This window comes from Pan paniscus, chromosome 8 (assembly GCF_029289425.2).
Source record: "Pan paniscus chromosome 8, NHGRI_mPanPan1-v2.0_pri, whole genome shotgun sequence".
NCBI classification, from domain to species: Eukaryota; Metazoa; Chordata; class Mammalia; order Primates; family Hominidae; genus Pan; species Pan paniscus.
In genome coordinates this window covers 104,484,567-104,505,107 of record NC_073257.2, presented here as the reverse complement: position 1 = coordinate 104,505,107, position 20,541 = coordinate 104,484,567, and the positions used below count along the sequence as shown (strand labels likewise).

At 42.1% G+C, this 20,541-nt stretch overlaps 1 protein-coding gene across 7 annotated transcripts in view; it reads left to right on the top strand.

Moving 5' to 3' along the window:
• IDE (insulin degrading enzyme) overlaps positions 1-17,944 on the top strand; it is a 128,464-nt gene extending 110,520 nt beyond the window's left edge. For all 7 annotated transcript variants that reach the window (XM_034931104.2, XM_008950689.6, XM_034931105.4 and 4 more), the window contains 7 exons: positions 1,240-1,351; positions 4,375-4,542; positions 6,214-6,486; positions 8,963-9,024; positions 13,760-13,832; positions 14,548-14,615; positions 15,652-17,944. In XM_034931104.2, coding sequence (XP_034786995.1) covers positions 1,240-1,351; positions 4,375-4,542; positions 6,214-6,486; positions 8,963-9,024; positions 13,760-13,832; positions 14,548-14,615; positions 15,652-15,747 — 852 coding nt within the window. In that variant the 3' untranslated portion in view covers positions 15,748-17,944. The remainder of the gene's footprint in view (positions 1-1,239; positions 1,352-4,374; positions 4,543-6,213; positions 6,487-8,962; positions 9,025-13,759; positions 13,833-14,547; positions 14,616-15,651) is intronic.
• Positions 17,945-20,541: the final 2,597 nt, after the last annotated feature.

Sequence of the window (20,541 nt, the reverse complement as noted above, 5' to 3'; positions counted from 1 at the left end):
TCTTTTGTGGATCATTGCAAGATATTTTTTCCCTCTAGTCTTTCTCAAGATTGTTAACCAGCATGGTGTGATAAGAAACACATTAGAGTTTACTCAACCCTCTTGCTCTGTGGAGGAAAGTAGAGGGCACAGGGAAAGTAGAATGATGGTGATTAACTGAGGACCTACTTTCATGGCTGCCTCCTCTGCTGTTTTCTACCTTGTGCAATCATAGGAGGAAATGGGAGTAATTATCCCTACTCTGTATGGGGTGGCATAATTGTATAGTAGATAAGAGCACATGCTGTAGAATTAGACAGCCTGGATTCAAATCCTGGCTCTGTTATATACTAGATCTGTAATCTTTTGAAAATGTCTTAACTCTGTGCTTATCTGTTTTCTTTTCTGTAAAATTAGAGTTATAGTAGCACCTACGTCATGTGTGGTAAGGATTAAATAGTACATGCTAAGTACTTAGCACATGGAAAGCACTACAAAATTTCCGTGGCAGTCTGTCTCAAGATCCCTCAGTCTCGGCCGGGTGCAGTGGCTCACGCCTGTCATCTCAGTACTTTGGAGGCTGAGGCAGGAGGATTGCTTGAACCCAAGAGTTTGAGAGCAGCCTGGGCAACATAACTCTACAAAAAATTGAAAAACAGCCAGGTGTGGTAGTGCATGCCTGTAGTCCTAGCTACTCAGGAGGCTGAGGCAAGAGGATCTCTTGAGCCTAGGAGGTTGAGGCTGCAGTGAGTTATGATTGTGCCACTGCACTCCAGCCTGGGTAACAGAACGAAACGCTGTCTCAAAAAAAGAAAAGAAAAGATCCCTTGGTCTCTACCACTCTGCTATACCCCCTCCAGAACAATATGCCCAAGGTCAGATGCTAATAAGTGGCAGAAGCAAGATTCTTACCAAGGTCATTTTACCTACAATAACGCCTATGTTTGCCTCCCTTGCTTTTCTGTGACCCCAGGTGTCTGTAGTCAGGATCATTTCACTTGAGACCATCTTTGGCAGTGCCTTTTTTCCAGCATCAGCATCAGTGTTGATGATTGTTTGGGTGTCTGTTTCTTTCACCACTACCATATTGACTCTATTGCAAAATGACCATACTGACAAATTCAATTTTTATCCATTTGAATAGGATCAAATGTATTTAAGGTTTTAGAATCCACTTTTATGATAAACAAAGCCAGTTTATTTCACAAACAAGATATGTTTATGTTTTTGTAATATGCTGGGACGTATCTTTTTCCATAGGCTGCATTAGGAATTATGCAGATGGTTGAAGACACCCTCATTGAACATGCTCATACCAAACCTCTCCTTCCAAGTCAGCTGGTTCGGTATAGAGAAGTTCAGCTCCCTGACAGTAAGTAGAGATGTTGTAACTTTGGGAATGGACTATTTTGACATAACAGTGTGGGTGATTACAGGTGGGCTGAATTTGGTATAGTTTTATGCCAAAGATTTACTTGGGAACCTCTACTATTTACAGAAGTATGATTAGAGATAGGTAATTCTGCCAAAAAAATTTTTGGTAGGAGGGCCAAATAAGTAAAATTGGAGATAGGCAATAATTTTGAAGAGAATGATACTGGAATTGACGGGTACTTGAATGAAGGGGAATTAGGAAGTAAAAATATCACAAAGCTATTGACTATGAGTCATGAAATAAAATACATTTATAAAAATGGAAACTGGAATTATAATATTTAATTGGAAACCCATAGGATTCTTTGGCAGAAATAGTTTTAGGAAACCCACAGGTGCAGATAACATGTAATCATTACAAGTATATTTTTATAAGGGATTAACAAAGACTTTTATTGAATTTATATATTGGGGTTTACAATGTTGGGTTACTTTTACATTAACAGTGGCTTCTTCTGATAAAAACTCATTAAGCATTATTGTCAATATTGCTCAAAACTGTGTAATAGAAGGTATATTAAATGAAGGAATAGAAGCTTTTTTTGGCCAAGCTTGATTGTTTGGTTGTTCCCTATGCATGAACCATCTGTGCTGCCTTTTCCCCCCAGCTGTTTTATCCTCCCAAAATGGTGTTCTCCTTTCCCCCTTCTTCTTCATGGGCCAGTGCCTACATCCTACTTCTCCTTCCAGGCCTATTTTATAAGCTACTTATTCCACTAAACTTTTTGTAAAACTCCCAGCTAGAAATAATCACATCTACCTCTGGACTTGCAGCACAATTTTTCTGAACCTCCCTATTCAAGCTACTTAGCACTTCTCTTGTGTTGGGATTGAAGTGCATCTCCATCTTCTTGTTAGACTGTACATTCCTTAAAGCCAAAGTCTGTGTCTAGTTCATTTGAGTAGCTTCTAAAGCAACTGGAACATATTATTACTTCAGGATACCTTTGCTGAATGCTTAGAGATACGTTGAGCCCAGCTCTGCTGTTGTGCATGACCAGTCATCACAGATCTGGTAGTGGTTTATTTCCAACTTTTGCCAGTTTATTCCTCACTCACTAAAACCAGGACAAGACTCAGGATGTGCTGATCCCACTACAATTAGAGAAAGACTCAGGATATTCTATGCAAGAGCCATAGCAGTTGACTTCAAAGTGAGGCCAGTGTAGAAACAATATTTCAAAGTGCAATTCATCCTTCTTACTTCTTTTGACTCTACTTCCCTCTTTCTGTCTCCTTTCCTAGGATCTTAATCTCTTTTGCCTCCTAAGTACCCTCCCAAATTTCTCCATGTTCAAAAATAGCCCAGTTCACATCTCATTCTCAAAATGCTAAGTGGTAGGAAATCATGCTGAATTAGCCAGCTGATCAGATGTGAATCTTTAAATAGTTCTTCACTTAACTCTTCATGGAAAGGCACTTAGTATTTAAAAATAAAATATTCAGGCCTGGGTGGTGGCTCATTCCTATAATCCCAGCACTTTGGGAGGCCAAGGTAAAAAGATTGCTTGAAGCCAGGAATTTGAGATTAGGCTGGGTAAAATAGAACTTGTTTCTACAAAAAATTTAAAATAAAAAAAATTAGCTGGGCATAGTGGCGCACACCTGTAGCTACTTAGGAGGCTGAGGTGGGATGATCGCTTGAGCCCAGGAGGTTGAGGCTGCAATGAGCCATGATTGTGCCACTGCACTCCAGTCTGGGTGCCACAGTGACAGACTGTCTCAAGTGAAAAGGAAAATTTTCAAGCATTATAAAGGAGATGTTTTATTTATTTTTATTATTATTTTTTGAGACGGAGTCTTACTCTGTCACCCAGGCTGGAGTATAGTGGCACAGTGTCAGCTCACTGCAACCGAGATGTTTTAGAATATATATGAAAAGGGCCAGGCAGCCGGGTGCAGTGGCTCACACCTGTAATCCCAGCACTTTGGGAGGCTGAGGTGGGCGGATCACCTGAGGTCAGGAGTTTGAGACCAGCCTGGCCAACATGGTGAAACCCCGTCTCTACTAAAAATACAAAAATTAGCTGGGCATAGTGGCAGGCACCTGTAATCCCGGCTACTTGGGAGCTGAGGTAGGAGAGTTGCTTGAACCCAGGAGATGGAGGTTGCAGTGAGCCGAGATTGCACCACTGCACTCCAGCCTGGGTGACAGAGCGAGACTCCGTCTCAAAAAAAAAAAAAAGAAAAGGGCCAGGCTTGGTGGCCTACGTCTGTAATCCCAGCATTTTGGGAGGCCAAAGCAGGCGGATCACCTCAGGTCAGGAATTCAAGACCAGCGTGGCCAACATGGCAAAACCCCGTATCTACCAAAAATAGAAAAATTAGCCAGGTGTGGTGGCACATGCCTATAGTCCCAGCTACTCAGGAGGCTGAGGCAAGAGAATTGCTTGAACCCAGTAGGCGGAGGTTGCAGTGAGCTGAGATGGCACCACTTCACTCCAGCCTGGGTGACAGAGCAAGACTTTGTCTCAAAAAAAAAAGTATGAAAAGGCTAGAAGGATGTGAGGTGGGTGAGGGAGAGAGGCTTACAGGCCACGTTCCTCTCTCTCTGCTTTTTTTTTTTTTTTTTTTGAGACAGGGTCTCACTCTGTGTCTTGGTCTGGAGTGCAGTGGTATACTCACAGCTCACTGCAGCCTCAAACTCCTGGGGTCAAGTGATCCTCCCGCCTCAGCCTCCCAAGTAGCTGGGACTATAAATGTGAGCGATGGCACTGGCTCCCCTCCTTCTGATGAGAGGGAACTTAGTGCTGCCAATTTATAATTAGTAAGTTTGACTGTTGGTCAAAGTTGGACATGATCAGAAAAGTGAAATCAATGAAATACAACTCCAGGCTTCTCTACCTCCCTTTTCTATTAATGTCTAAATTATCATCTGTAAGTGTGGGCAGACATAGCATTGACTTTATTAAACCCCAAATAAGTTTTTGAACTTGCTGCTGTCTTTTTGAAACTTCCTAGGAGGATGGTTTGTTTATCAGCAGAGAAATGAAGTTCACAATAACTGTGGCATCGAGATATACTACCAAACAGACATGCAAAGCACCTCAGAGAATATGTTTCTGGAGCTCTTCTGTCAGATTATCTCGGAACCTTGCTTCAACACCCTGCGCACCAAGGAGCAGTTGGGTGAGAGGAAAGTGGGGAAATAGCAGGGTACTGTAGACTTTGATGAATTATTTTCCCTGTAAAACATTTTCCACATTTTCACCTAACACTGTATATCAGGCATGGTCTACTTAGAGAGACTTGAGAAAACCTTATTACAGAGAATCCACTTCTAAAAGATAAGCAATCACTATCTTATGGACATTAAAGCAATTATTTATGAGATGATACTGCATATTACATACATGTCAATAAAGAGGGCATTTTAAGTGGGGGAAAAGGATACTAAGGACAAGCTTATGGGTAGCAAGATGAGAAATGAGCCATCCAGAGGAGCTTAGATTCACTAAAGCCTGAGTTCCTTGAGGGCAGGTATTATCTCTCATTCATCTTTATATCCCAAGCCTGGGACATACAGAAGGCACAGCAAGTGTTCGCAGTTTTAGATACTGTTAAAAGTCTTGAGGTACTGGCAGATTTGATCAATGAGGAAAGAAGCTCAAAGAAGTCCCAGTAATGACAGAAAGGAACCAGTGAAAAAAGGATGAGTCTCTCCAATACCCATCATTGTTTAAATACCCATTGTGCTAGGTGCTGGACATGGAAAATGGATGGTCTGGATGGTCCTGCCTTTCGAGGAGCTCACAGTCAAATCAGGATGGCAGGCCTGTAAAGGGATAATTTTAGTACAGCATGGTAAATGTTATTATAAGAGCTCAAACTATTGGCCGGGCACGGTGGCTCACACCTATAATCCCAGCACTTTGGGAGGCTGAGGCGGGTGGATCACCTGAGGTCAGGAGTTCAAGACCAGACTGGCCAACATGGTGAGACCCCATCTTTACTAAAAATACAAAGATTAGCTGGGCGTGGTGGTGCATGCCTGTAATCCCAGCTACTCGGGAGGCTGAGGCAGAGAATCACTTGAACCCGGGAGGCGGAGTTTGCAGTGAGCGGAGATCGCGCCACTTGACTCCAGCTTGGGTGACAGAGCGAGACTCCATCTCAAAGAAAATCAAACTATGAATGGCTATGTTGAAGATAGAAACTTCCTCAGAAGTGAGACCCAGAGGCACCACAGCTGTTGGAGGTGGTAGATCAGGGCAGGGCAGCTGAAGGAGATAAGCCAAGAGCTTGGTTTTGAAAAGGTGTTGAAGGAAGGTAGTGCATGTCCTCATGAGATAACATGGAAGTATGACTTTTAGTTAGCTTGATCTCTAGAGAGTTGCATTCTGAATTAATTGGTTCAGGAATGGATTATCTAACAAGAAATACAGTAGGAGAGCCAGGTTCATATGCGGAACTTGGATGTTAAAGGAAACACAGCTAGGACTGTCACTAAGGGATGAAAATGAGTCCAGCATTTTATATTCTGGGAGTAACTTTAGCATAGATTGAAGAGGATTAACTCACAGAGAGTGAGGAGTGACAAGATGGGAGTTTGAATAATGAATAGGATTTTTTTCCTAAGAAGAAGAAAAAGTCATCTCCAACTTTGTAATTCTTCAGAGAGCTCTTCTGCTCTGTCCTTAGGAACTGAAACCATCTTAAGTGCTCATATTTCTTTAAGAGGTGAATACTCTAAAACCTTAAACTAGATTTTATTTGCTCAGACAGGTTAGTTTTTGAAGGATTAAAAATGACCCAGGTCTCAAATGCCACGGTCATGACTGGCTGATGTCTGTGTTTCAGGCTATATCGTCTTCAGCGGGCCACGTCGAGCCAATGGCATACAGGGCTTGAGATTCATCATCCAGTCAGAAAAGCCACCTCACTACCTAGAAAGCAGAGTGGAAGCTTTCTTAATTACCATGGAAAAGTCCATAGAGGACATGACAGAAGAGGCCTTCCAAAAACACATTCAAGCATTAGCAATTCGTCGACTAGACAAACCAAAGAAGCTATCTGCTGAGTGTGCTAAATACTGGGGAGAAATCATCTCCCAGCAATATAATTTTGACAGAGGTAAGGTAAAATTAGGGCTCCAACATTTATGGCATTCAAGTAACATTTGATTAAGGCCATTCTACAAAATGGTATTCATTTTGTAGGTGATATTCCGTTACCTATTTGGGGAGTTGGGGTGGGGGGATGGCTGGCACTTCCAAAGAACTGTTACTTAATTTAACCCCAGTTTTCTGTTAGAAACCTTATCTCTTTTTTTTTTTCCTCCAAACCTAGACCTGGATCTACCCATATCTCACAATAAAGTATTAATAATTCAATTTCACATTTTTGTTTCATCAGTGTATCCTGAGATTCTGATCACAGATACCTAAGTATCTATTTCCCATAATACTAAAAAAATGAGATAATACCAGATTGAACCCCTTTGAGGCAAATGCTGCCCTTGAGGCACAGGAGTTCAAACATTTGCCTGTAGGGATCTCCAAAGATTTTTCACTCCTTTCAGATTTGGGAGAGCTGTGATTCTTGAAGTCTCCTGTCTTGAATCAGCTTCCTTTCACCTTGCTTCTAGAGCATAGATTAACAATGGATTGTGCTAAGCTGTACTAGAAGTCAGGGGATGTGGGTTGTGTTCTTACTCTGACACCAACAAGCTAAAAATCTTGGTCAAGACACCTTTTTTGGACCTCAGTTTCCTTACCCATAATTTTTATTTTTGTTTTGTTCTTTCAGAAAGTATCTCACTCTGTCAGCCAGGCTTGAGTACAGTGTGTCAGCATAGCTCACTGTAGCCTTGAATTCCTAGGCTCAAGCGATTCTCCTGCCTCAGGCTCCCAAAGTGCTGCGATTACAGGCATGAGCCACCACGTCCAGCCTACTTATAATTTATCTAGCAGTTGGATTCACTATTAATGATAATACTATCTCTCATTTATTGAGCATTTGCCGTGTACCTAGCAGTGTTATTGTCATGTATCTTTTTCCTAATTCTCACTGCAGCCCTTATTAAGTAGTTATCATCCCCAATTTCCAGATGAGGAAACTGAGGCTTAGAAAAGTTGAGGTGACTGGCCAAGATCCAAAAGCTCATAACCAGAGAGCCAGGATGTGAATCCAGGCTGGCCTGGCTCCTGAGCCAAGGCTCTTACCCATTGCAGTACATCCACTTACTTTTTTTTTTTTTAAGATGGAGTTTCGCTCTTGTTGCCCAGGCTGGAGTGCAATGGCACGATCTCCGGCTCACCGCAACCTCTGCCTCCCGGGTTCAAGCAATTCTGCCTCAGCCTCCCAAGTAGCTGGGATTACAGGCATGTGCCACCACTTTGTATTTTTAGTAGAGATGGGGTTTCTCCATGTTGGTCAGGGTGGTCTCGAACTCCCAACCTTAGGTGATCCCCCTGCCTCGGCCTCCCAAAATGCTGGGATTACAGGTGTGAGCCATTGCACCTGGCCTTTTTTTTTTTTTTTTTTTCAGACAGTTTTGCTCTGTCGCCCAGGCTGTAGTATAGTGATGTGATCTTGGCTCACTGCAACCTCTGCTTCCCGGGTTCAGGTGATTCTCATGTCTCAGCCTCTCCCGAGTAGCTAGGTCTACAGGCACACTCCACTATGCCTGGCTAATTTTTATATTTTTAGTAGAGATGGGGTTTCACCATGTTGGCCAGGCTGGTCTCAAACTTCTGGCCTCGAGTGATCCACCTACCTTGGCCTCCCAAAGTGCTGGGATTACAGGCATGAGCCACTGTGCCCAGCCAGCATCCACTTACTTTTATTTGAAATCAAAGCAAATGGTCACATAAAAATGTGGATGCTTGGCTAGGCACAGTGGCTCACGCCTGTAATCCCAACATTTTGGGAGTGCGAGGCGGGCGGATCACGAGTTAGGAGATCAAGACCATTCTGGCTAACACGGTGAAACCCCGTATCTACTAAGAATATAAAAAAGAAAAAAAAAATTAGCTGGGCATGGTGGCGGGCGCCTGTAGTCCCAGCTACTTGGGAGACTGAGGCAGGAGAATGGCATGAACCCGGGAGGCAGAGCTTACAGTGAGCTGAGATCGCACCACTGCACAACAGCCTGGGTGAGAGAGCAAGACTCCATCTCAAAAAAAAAAAAAAATGTGAATACTTGGCCAGACGCGATGGCTCACGCCTATAATCCCGGCACTTTGGGAGGCTGAGGTGGACACATCACTTGAGGTCAGGAGTTCAAGACCAGCCTAGCCAACATGGCGAAACCCCATCTCTGCTGAAAATATAAAAATTACCCAGACGTGTTGGCTTGTGCCTGTAATCCCAACTACTCAGGAGGCTTAAGGCAGGTGAATCACTTGAACCCAGGAGGCAGAGGTTGCAGTGAGCCGAAATCGAGCCACTGCACTCCAGCGTGGGTGACAGAGTGAAACTCTGTCTCAAAAAAAAATATATATGGATACTTAAGAGTCTTGGAGTGAAGTATATTGTCATTTAGTGTACTGTTCTGGGCTGCTTCATATGAAAATGTTAGTAAAATATTGTTTGATTACTTTTTCAGATAACACTGAGGTTGCATATTTAAAGACACTTACCAAGGAAGATATCATCAAATTCTACAAGGTAAGTCAAATTCATATATTTAGATTTTGACTGATATGAAAGTATTATAGGGCTGGGTATGGCGGCCTACACCTGTAATCCCAGCACTTTGGGAGGCCAAGGCGGAAGGATCACTTGAGGTCAGGAGTTAAAGACCAGCCTGGCCAACATGGTGAAACCCCATTTATACTAAAAATACAAAAATTAGCTGGGCGTAGTGGCATACGCCTGTAATCCCAGCTACTCAGGAGGCTGAAGCATGAGAATCGCTTGAACCTGGGAGGCAGAGGTTGCAGTGAGTGGAGATCATGCCACTGCACTCCAGTCTGGGTGACAGAGCGAAACTGTGCCTCAAAAAAACCAAAACACCTATTGTATGTGCTATATTGTGTGTTGCTGCTTTGAAGCCATTCAGGCTGGATTTATGAAGGTGTTTTTGTGGATTTGAGTTTTTTGACACAAACGCTTAATGACTTTTAGAATAAAGACAGTTTTTATTGAACCAAGTACTGTTTTCCTCTCCCTTTAAACCAAGTTTGCTGAACCTGCAGCCTGCGGGCCATGTACAGCCCACATTATGAGATATTTTGCAAATTTTTTTTCTTTTAGCTTATCAGCTATTGTTAGTGTATTTTATGTGTGGCCCATGACAATTCTTCTTCTTCCAGTGTGGCCCAAGGAAGCCAAAACCCATGCTCTAAACCAAGGACTGTGACAGCCCTTCCTGACTTCCAGATCTACCTTTTTAGGCACCCTTTCAGTTTCTTCTCTCTGTTCTCCACCCTACTCTGCAAAGAATATTGCTGAGCTTGTTTGGTGGGAAGGAAGAACAAAGAAAACAAAAGAACTTGAGAATCAGATTATTTTCCAAGCTCTGACAACTATAAATTATCTTCACCCATTTAGGTGCCACTGTGGCTGCTTTTTAAAATAAATGATTACTCACCTTTGAATTGTGGTCAGAGATATTATAAGTTTTACATGCTTGCGCTCACTTAGGAAGTCTATCAAAAAGAAAGGGAGGCACCACCATTAAAGTCTTCCCAGCAAGCTTTAAGATATTCACACCGGCTGGGCATGGTGGCTCACGCCTGTAATCCCAGCACTTTGGGAAGCCAAGGTGGGTGAATCACGAGGTCAGGAGTTCAAGATCAGCCTGGCCAACATAGTGAAACCCTGTCTCTACTAAAAATAATAATAATAAAAAAATTAGCTGGGCATGGTGGCGGGTGCCTGTAATCCCAGCTACTTGGGAGGCTGAGGCAGAAGAATCACTTGAACCCGGGAGGCGGAGGTTGCAGTGAGCTGAGATCGCACCACTGCACACCAGCCCAGGAGACAGTGCGAGACTCTGTCTCAAAAAAAAAAAAAAAAAAAAAGAGGTTCACACCATCTAAATCTTCCCCTATATAAAAATTCTAAGAAGGATAGCAAAATTTCCATTAAGTAGGTATATTAATGTGTAATAAGTATGCTAAATGCAAAAACTCAAAATTTGTGCTGCAATGGAATTGCACCTAACGTGTTACATATGTTTTTTGTAATATATTGGGGCCTCTGGTTTGTGTAAAATACTCATATGCCTATTTTTCAAAATAAGGAGCAAAATTATACTCTGTGATTACCATAGTACCTTAGAATTGTCCCTTAATGTTCTAGCCATTTCTGGTTTGTATCTGTCATTATGTTGTTTGGACGGGGACTCAGTCCTGCCCTGTGCCCACATCCTTTTAGAGAGATACTCTACAGTATTTTTTTCTAGGGAGGTACTATAGCTACCAGCATAGGAGTCAGTGCTTACAGTTCTCATTAGAATGACTTTGTGAAGTTAGTGGTACAATGAGGCTTGATCACATTTTCTCCTGTACTAGGGTTTCTAATGTTTATTTAATTCACCACTCCTAGTGCTGAGTGAGAGGGTAAGGAAAAAGTAACAGTCTTTGACCCAAAGGTGCTGATAGTTTCTTTGAGGAAAATGGTGATTTTGTATCACCCATGAGTTGCTTACACCTCTCCCAGCAACTCTTCTGCAAAATTATTAAGGCTGTATGCAAACAAGTATTAATATAGCTGGTATCACCTTAACAATAAGAAAAGGAGACTATAGTTTCAGAACTGAGCAGCAGAAGCCAGTATTTTGAAAGCACCTTTTTCAGCAATGAGATTTGACCCATTTTGGCTACAAAAATGGATGGCTGGACAAGTGATTTTCTTTACCTCATGGCTTCCTTTGCATTGTATAGAGGAAAAGAAGTGTCTCATCTAAATTACTCTTGTTCTTTTGCAATAATAGCCTGTAGTCCCAGCTGCTGGGGAGGCTGAGACAGGAAGATTGCTAGAGCCCAGGAGTTCAAGACTAACCTTGGAAACATAGCTAGACCCTGTTTCAAAAAAAAGAGAGAGGGGCTGGGCGTGGTGGCTCACACCTGTAATCCCAGCACTTTGGGAGGCCAAGGCGGGCAGATCACGAGGTCAGGAGTTCGAGACCAGCCTGACCAACATGGTGAAACCCCGTCTCTACTAAAAATACAAAAATTAGCCAGGCGTGGTGGTGCACGCCTATAATCCCAGCTACTCAGGAGGCTGAGGCAGGAGAGTCACTTGAACCCAGAAGGTGGAGGTTGCAGTGAGCCAAGATAGCACCACTGCACTCCAGCCTGGGCGACAGAGCGAGACTCCATCTCAAAAAAAAAAAAAAAACAGAGAGAGTATTTATAACCAGGCCTAAGCTAAGTCTGGAACAGCATTTCCCTAGCTGTGTTCCATGGTATGCAAGATATTAATAGGGGTACCTAGGAAAAGGATTTCATGACCATACAAGTTTGGGAAAGACTATTCGCATTCTTAGAGAATCAGAGTGTATTGGTATTTTAGAAATTATAAGAAGTCCCACAGTAAAGACTTTAGCCTGCATTTATTTAATTTTGACTAACATTTTCTAAACTGATTTCACCATGCATCCTCTTTTACACAGAATACCTATAAATATCTCCCAGGACTGTAGTGTTCCTTAGAACATATTAATAGTTTGCAAGAAGGTGCAGTTGTTTGTTTTTAGAAAAATGAGGATTGTCCAGAGTTGGTCAGAAAATCGGGAACAATCTGAAACTGGAGAAGGTGTTCTGCTGTCTGCTGATGTGGGTAGACAAGGGGGTAATGAAGGTTTGGGTGACAAGAGATGGAGAAGAGATCTTTGGAAGCAAACTTTTTACTCCAGTAAGATGAAGTTCTTAGATGAGGTACTACATGTTAATAGAGGCAGACCTGGGCTGAGTTCCTGGAAAGAGGGTGGAGAGGTCAGAGCAGGCCTGTGAGAATCTGGGCTGTTTTGCCTGCTGGCGGGGAGTAGAGTGGGGAGCCATGGGCAGGATTGCTGTGCAACATCAACAGGGCTTCCTTGCAGTCACATAGGACCAGGCTTATTAGTAACTGCCCAGTTACTAGTAACTAGTAACAGTTATTAGTAAATAACTGTTGAGTGGATTTGGTTTGGCTGATGATTTCTTTCCTCTAAGGATATGAAACGTTGCTTGTGGCTAAGGAATAAGAGGAACTTTGTCACAATTTTGTACCCCTTTAGAAAAGACAGTAGAAGTCTGCTGTTAAGGGAAAGGTTGGGACATACTTCCCCACAGGATCCACCTGCCAGCCTAGCACTGCTGGCATTCATGGTAGTAACTAAGGGGAATCCCTCCAAGCAGCATGGTGGAATGGAGAGAGCAAGCAGACTCTAGCTTCTGACACCATCACCTATGAACTGTGTGACCCATGTAATTCATGTAAGCTGCTGTGTCTTAGAGTCCATGCCTCTAAAGTAAGAATCATCATGATGCTTAGTTCACAGAGAATTAAGTGAGCTGACATAGGAGAGTGCCTGATATAACGCAGGACTCAGTAATTGTTAGTTTCCTTTCTCTTTTGGTAGATGAACCACAGTTTACAAGCAGAATCTGAGAAGGTTCTTAGAGGAGCAGGCGTTGTGCTTGTCCCTGACTAAGCTCAGACCATTGTCTCTGTAGACACTAAAGATCACCAAGTGCAGCCTTGCACAGTCCATCCCAGTGAGTACTAGGCTAGGTTTTTAATCCTAGCTCAGGCACTTATTAGCTGTAGGAGTTTGAGCAGTTTTTTAATCTCCTTGGATTCAGTTTTCTCATCTGTAAAATTGGGTTAAGAATAATTCTTTCCTTAGAGTAAGAAAAGGAAAGGAAAAAAAAAGAATAATTCTTGCGTGCCTTGCTAAATCTTTCTAGAGCTTAAATAAAATAGTGTAAGTGAGGGGAAAGAAAGGGAAGTATCTTTTCTTTTTTTCTTTTTCTTTTCTTTTTTTTTTTTTTTTTTTGGAGACAGAGTCTTGCTCTGTCACCCAGGCTGGAGTGCAGTGGCGTGATCTCGGCTCACGGCACATGGCAAGCTTGCTTCCTTGTGTCAGGCAATCCTCCCACCTCAGCCTCCCAAGTGTCTGGGATTACAAGCATGTGCCACCACATTTGGCTAATTGTTGTATTTTTGGTAAAGACAAGGTTTCACTATGTTGGCCAGGCTGGTCTCGAACTCCTGACCTCAAGTGATCCACCTGCCTCGGCCTCCCAAAGTGCTGGGATTACAGGCATGAGCCACTGCACCCGGCCAGAAAGGGAAGCATCTTTTCTATATCTGACTGTGTGATAGCTGATTCTTCATAGTCATCAGAGAACACCTCATTGTAAGTTCTTTAGTGGAGCAAAAGGGTGACCCTGCTCTTCTTTGTGCCTAGGAAATGTTGGCAGTAGATGCTCCAAGGAGACATAAGGTATCCGTCCATGTTCTTGCCAGGGAAATGGATTCTTGTAAGTATCAAATGTTGCCTTTTTAGGCTCATGTTGAGCCATCTGATGGTTGGCCTTTGTCATAGCTACATGCCTTATAGAACACCAGAAAGTAAAAGAGGTAGAGAACGGAAACTGGAGATAAGGTCTGCAGATATAAGGGGAGAAGAGAAATGAGGTAGTGAAGGAGAGAGGCAATACCAGGTGATAGAATGCCGAGCTAGCCACAGCATCACAGGAAAACACAGCTGCTTGCTGTTGGGGCGTCTTCAAACAGGCTGCATGAACCACTGCATGTGGGGAGTATGGGTAAGCAAGTTAACTTCCCAGTCCTTTCGTTTCCTGGCTTTTACTGGCCAAAGTTTGTCCTGTGGCCATTAACTCCCTTGCTTTCTGGGCAGTTTAGTAAAACTAGTAAGTTTACTAACAGTTTAGAAACCTAGCAAGGTCCTTCTGGGTGGACAGAAAGTCACATTAGACCTGGGCCCTAAAACTGCTGTGGCCAAAGTTTTATGACCTCAGGAATATCATGAGCCATCACTGGGTGGCTCTGGATAGAAGGCAGGACAAGTACTTAAGGCGTTGGGTAGCAGGCAACCTTTAGAGGATCTGAGAAGTACATGAACGGGGCTGGTGCGGTGTTTTTAATTAACTGAGTCTGGTTTAGTTTTTTTTAGTTGTTCTTTTGTGATAGTATCAATAAGTACAAAGTACTAAACCTTTTATTTTCTTATAGGTCCTGTTGTTGGAGAGTTCCCATGTCAAAATGACATAAATTTGTCACAAGCACCAGCCTTGCCACAAGTAAGAAATATAACGTTATGTTAGATTGTACTGACAGAGGACTTTCTATTTAGAAGAAGCAGCTTGGTTTTTTTTGTTTTTTGTTTTTTGTTTTTGAAATGGAGTCTCACTCAGTCACCCAGGCTGGAGTGCAGTGGTGCGATCTCAGCTCAGCTCACTGCAACCTCCACTTCTTGGGTTCAAGCAATTATCCTGCCTCAGCCTCTTGAGTAGCTGGGATTACAGGCACACGCCACCATGCCCAGCTAGTTTTTGTATTTTTAGTGGAGATGGGGTTTCACCATGTTGGCCAGGCTGGTCTCAAACTACTGACCTCAAGTGATCCACCTGCGTCGGCCTCCCAGAGTGCTGGGATTACAGGCACGAGACACTGTGCCCGGCCAGAAGAAGCTTGTTCATTGGGAACTAAAAGTGATGAACTAAAAGTTTCAGGTCACCAGGTGTTGGAGCTTCTACTTTAGTTCTACCCTGAACATCTAGTCACTCAGCCTCTACCCTTGTCTGCCTTTGCCTCCTGTTTGAACAGTTGTGTTATTTTGCAATGGATCATTTCTGGCCACATCTGTTCCCAGCACTGAATACTGGAGAGAGACTTCTTAGTCTCTCCCATGTTACCTGCGTATTTTAATCATCTAGAAGGATTGACATTAGCTTGCAAGAGGAGGAAACTGGCAGTGTAACTAGGCTTTTTGTGGGTGGGCACACAAGCCTCTGCTACTCTGCTGAAGCCTTGATGCGAAGCCTCTAAGTCATTGGTGAGCCAGCCCTTGTTTGCCCAGAGGAAAACCAAAAGGACTAAGGACACTTACCATAGGTTTGTACAGACCAATTCATGACCCTCCAGACATACTGATCCAGAAGAAAGGTCAGCAGATCAAGATACATGGGTTATTAGGTAGAGCGGCCTCAGGCCAAAACAAAAAAACAGTATATTAAGTAGAACTGAGGCATGCTCCCAGTGTCCGCCAAAAAAAGTTGATGTCCTTATTCTGATGTTTAGGTTAAATACACTAAAAGGAAACTTTTTTCTTTGCAGCCTGAAGTGATTCAGAACATGACCGAATTCAAGCGTGGTCTGCCACTGTTTCCCCTTGTGAAACCGCATATTAACTTCATGGCTGCAAAACTCTGAAGATTCCCCATGCATGGGAAAGTGCAAGTGGATGCATTCCTGAGTCTTCCAGAGCCTAAGAAAATCATCTTGGCCACTTTAATAGTTTCTGATTCACTATTAGAGAAACAAACAAAAAATTGTCAAATGTCATTATGTAGAAATATTATAAATCCAAAGTAAATTACAAAATCTTATAGATGTAGAATATTTTTTAAATACATGCCTCTTAAATATTTTAAAATTTTTCTTTTGATTACTGAGAGAAATTTCCCCAATATAACAATGCTTAAAATGAATGATATTCCTATAGAATCTTCCTTCCCTATTCTGTAAAATAGTCACTTGTCCGAAGAAAGTTAAAAGTTAGCTCTTTTCTAAAAGCCTCCTAGGTTGACATAGAAGGCTTCACAACATTTAGAAAGGTAATAACTTTTTAAAAATTGATCCTCAAATTTGCTTTCTACTTGATGGTTTCATGTAAATCAGTGGAAAACATTACATTTGGCAGATGATAAAGCAATGTCATCTTTTATTAGTGAAATGCTGGTTATATAAGGCATGGTTTTAATCTTTTTATAAAATTTGAACATGTTTTTTATGCCAACTCGTAAAATGCTAGAAAACCCTACTTATTTACAATGCTAGAAATACAGACTTACCTTACATCAATTTTGTCCTAAACTGAATTTCTCAGGATTACTGTGGTTTCTTTCATTCTGATTGAATTATATTGACCTGCTTCTTCATAGTTGGTTTGCAGTGTTCCATGAGTTTTACTTTTCCTCATCAACATATTGCTTTAACACAACATATTTATTTAACACGTACAAATAGGGTCAACTTCAGATCCTACTGAGTGTGTGACATGCTTTTCCAACATCAGCTTTTTGTAACCACCTATATAACTTTTTATTACAGTGAAATTGCAGTCAGTATGTGAACCAAAATATCTTGCCCCTTTATGAATTTAAAAGGCAGCCAATACAAAGCCACCTTTTTGGAAATATAAAAAGTAAAGCCTTGCATTCTTATATAGCAGGTCTTCATAAAACTCTAAAATCCCTTGTTGCTACCAGTCTAATCTTGCCTTAAATGTTAAGTTATTTTTTGAATATATAAATATAAACATATAAACACAGATGATGACTGGAGTAGACTTTTAAAAAAATATTTTTTTCATGAGATACTATTTTAGGTGAAATTGTTACTGTAGATTTAACAGCTGTTTTGAAATATTTACTGTTATTAAAACTTGCTTCAAGAGAAATTGTGAATATATTTCCATATACAAGCACTAGTAACAGTAAGTGGCCCTGTCATCCACTAACTCAGGCAAAGTAAAGAATGGCATTTTTGAAGGACATTTTACCTCCCCATATGATTTGATTGGCTAGGACTTTCTTCTGTAAAGTCATACCTTTTCACATCTTAAGTTTTTACATTTGCCATTTTCCAAATCTCAATTTTGGGCAAGAACGATATAGTCACAACTATGGGGCTGCTTTCAAAAGCGGGGCTCCATTTCTACTGTCAGATCAATGTGGTGCTGTAACCATCTTTTTATCCCTACCTTCAAGAACCTCCTTATATGAAGCCTGTCTTTATCCATCAGAAGGTGTGTGAAATCATCACTTCCTTCTGGTTTTATGTATTTGTAGACTATGCAGCTTTTCATTAAACTGCAAGTATATACAAGACAGATCTGAAATTAGGCCTGAGTGTTCCGATCCACCACTGTACTAGTAAATAAAAATCCACCTACCTTTTATGTGGAAAATTATGTGCTATTGAGTAACTTTTAGCTCTTTTTTAAAAAATGGGTGAAATTTAAGTGTCTTTTTTATGAGAATGACACATGAAGAGATCTGAGAGCAATCTCATGTAGTCTTCCATGAACCTGCAATTGTTTGGTATGCGTCAGCATTTTCCAATTTCCAGGTTGGATCTAGAGCTGCTGTTGATCACTCAGGCATACTAATGGATTCATTTAGGTGGGTCCAAGCTGCAGTCCATGAGCAATAACAGACTACCCCAGATACTGCAGTTTACGCAGTGCTTAGTAAATGAGATTTGTGGAACTAAGTTATTAGTTACCTGAGGCTTCTTAAGAAAGTCTTCTTTTTTGACCAGTTGATGTGAAAGAGGGAGCATGTGACACAGCCAGTATGGTGGAGTGCTAGGGTTATCCTGTTTACAATAAATCGCCTGAATTTCACCTCTGGAGTCTGCATTTGTATTATTTTTCCAGTTTTAGTGAAATAGTACAGTGGCCAGTCCTCAGCCTACCTCTCAACATCCCAGTTTGACCAGATTTCTTGCTTTCATTGTTCATAATGCAGAAAGCAGTGAATTATATTAACATTTTAAAAGTGTTTCTGGGTAACAATGATTTTTGTCAAATAGAAGACTCAATTTCACAACCTTAAGAATAGATCACTTTTGTAAAACAAGAATCTCAGTATTTGATGTTGGACTCCTTGCTGTGAGTATTGTCACTGACTCCAAACCCAGAAAGATTTGTTCCTGCCCTTACAGGGATGAAAATAAAAAGGACAGAAAAAATATTTCTCTCCTCTACAATGAGTCCTTATATCTTCTTGCCACATCTCCAGCTGCAGTTTAGGCAGATAATATCTTGTTCAATCTCTGTCTTCTTGATCCCTGTCAAAATAATTTTTCTACTCATGTAGTGGCCAGTTGGCTCAGGCAGGCATTTCAAGAGGAATCTGCTTGTTCCTCACTTTTCCAGCATAGGACAGTGGTCCAGCCCGCACAGTCAGCATTGTTCTCAGGGACGATGTGGCAGCCCCACACAGAGGCCAAGAGCAACAGAGCAACTCCAGGATTTATGAGTTGGGACAGTCGTCCTCTCATTCATGATACATGGAGGGACTCAGGGGACTCAGCAGGTCCCCCTATTGTTTTTTAGGGTTTTTGTTTTTGTTTTTGTTTTTTTTTGAGACAGAGTCTCGCTCTGTCAGCCAGGCTACAGTGCAGTCGTGCGATCTCGGCTCACTGCAACCCCCGCCTCCTGGGTTCCAGCGATTCTCCTGCCTCAGCCTCTGGAGTCGCTGGGATTACCTGTGCGCGCCACTGCGCTCTACTAATTTTTTGTATTTTTAGTACAGATGGAGTTTTGCCATGTTGGCCAGGCTGGTCTCAAACTCCTGACCTCAGGTGATCCACCCGCCTTGGCCTCCTAAAGTGCTGGGATTACAGGCATGAGCCACTGCACCCAGCCCACAGTCTTTCAACAGGGAGGATAGTGATAAAAAATTTCATCATCCCAGATTTTCAGAGGTGGAAATAGGCTCAGAAAGGCTGAATAGTTTGCCCAGGATCATCCAGGAAGCAGATTCAAACCTCCACTCAGCTCTTTAGACTTTAGATCTCATTGTACCGTGTGGATTTCCTGTAGTAATAGCTTCCAAGCCGATGAACATCCTTGTAAAACAAATAGACAGTTGCTTTTACATGTGTATATAACTTTACCTTTTTCCCATTTACTGTCTTACGTGATCTCTTAACCTTGCCTATTTTGGGGGGCATGAGACCAGATCTCACAGTCTTACACAGCCCACTTCGCCAGGCTACTTTGAGACCAGTTGTCACTACTGCCTGCAGAATCTCCTTCCCTTCCTTTTGGGGGTAATCCAGGTCTTAAACCAGTGTAAGCTCTTTTTCCTATTGCTCTGGAGTGATAGTTTCTGGGATCTTTCAAGAAGTTTGGAAGAGGCCAGGCATGGTGGCTCATGCTTGTAATCCCAGCACTTTGGGAGGCTGAGGTGGGTGGATCACTCACCCACCTGGTCAGGAGTTCAAGACCAGCCTGGCCAACATGGTGAAACCCCATCTCTACTAAAAATACAAAGTTAGCCGGGTGTGGTGGCAGGCTACTCGGGAGGCTGAGGCAAGAGAATGGCTTGAACCTGGGAGGCGGAGGTTGCAGAGAGCGGAGGTTGCAGTGAGCTGAGATCGTGGCACTGCACTCCAGCCTGGGCGACAGAGTGAGACTCTGTCTAAAAAAAAAAAAAAAAAAAAGTTTGGAAGAGGAGTGTGAGGAAGAGTCATTTTCACCTGTGACACCACCACAGAGACAGCCACTGCTTGCATGGTGTTTCTCTGCAGTCTTCTTCCTGTGCATATAGGAAGGGGTCACGTACTCAGTGTGGGAACTCTTCCCCTCAGTAGCCTATTTATACTGAGCATTTTCCACATGGATACCCTTGAAAAAAGTATGTCTTTTGTTGTTGTTGTTGTTGTTGTTGTTGTTGTTGTCGGCGGCTCTTTGGTATCGTATTGTTTGTTTATTGAATCCTCTGTGGGGGTTTTACGGTGTTTTCAAGTTCTGATCTGTGATAAACTTTCTTGTGCAGAGTATGTGTGTGATTTTCTGATTATTCCCTTAAATTGCCAGGTTATGGAATATGAATATATTATTTAACTTTATATATTGAAAAGTGTTTAATCTACAGAAAAGTTGTTGAAATAGTCCAGTGAATTCCCATATACCCTTCACCCTGTATTGACCAATGTTGTTTGTTTCATATCCTGTCCGTTCTCTCTCTTATGTGTGTATGTGTGCGTGCGCACGTGTGTGTTTTGCCAAATCATTTGAGAGTAAGTTGCAGATGTTATGACTCCTTACCCCTAAATACTGCATCAAGTGTCTTCTAATAACGAGGTCAGTATGTGATAAGGAATTTTCCGTCACTCAGAGGGAAGTCTGGCCTTTGTCTTCTTTCTCTTTGCTATAGACAACTATATACCAGTCAATCTGACAACTTAGATGAGATGGACACGTTCCTTGAA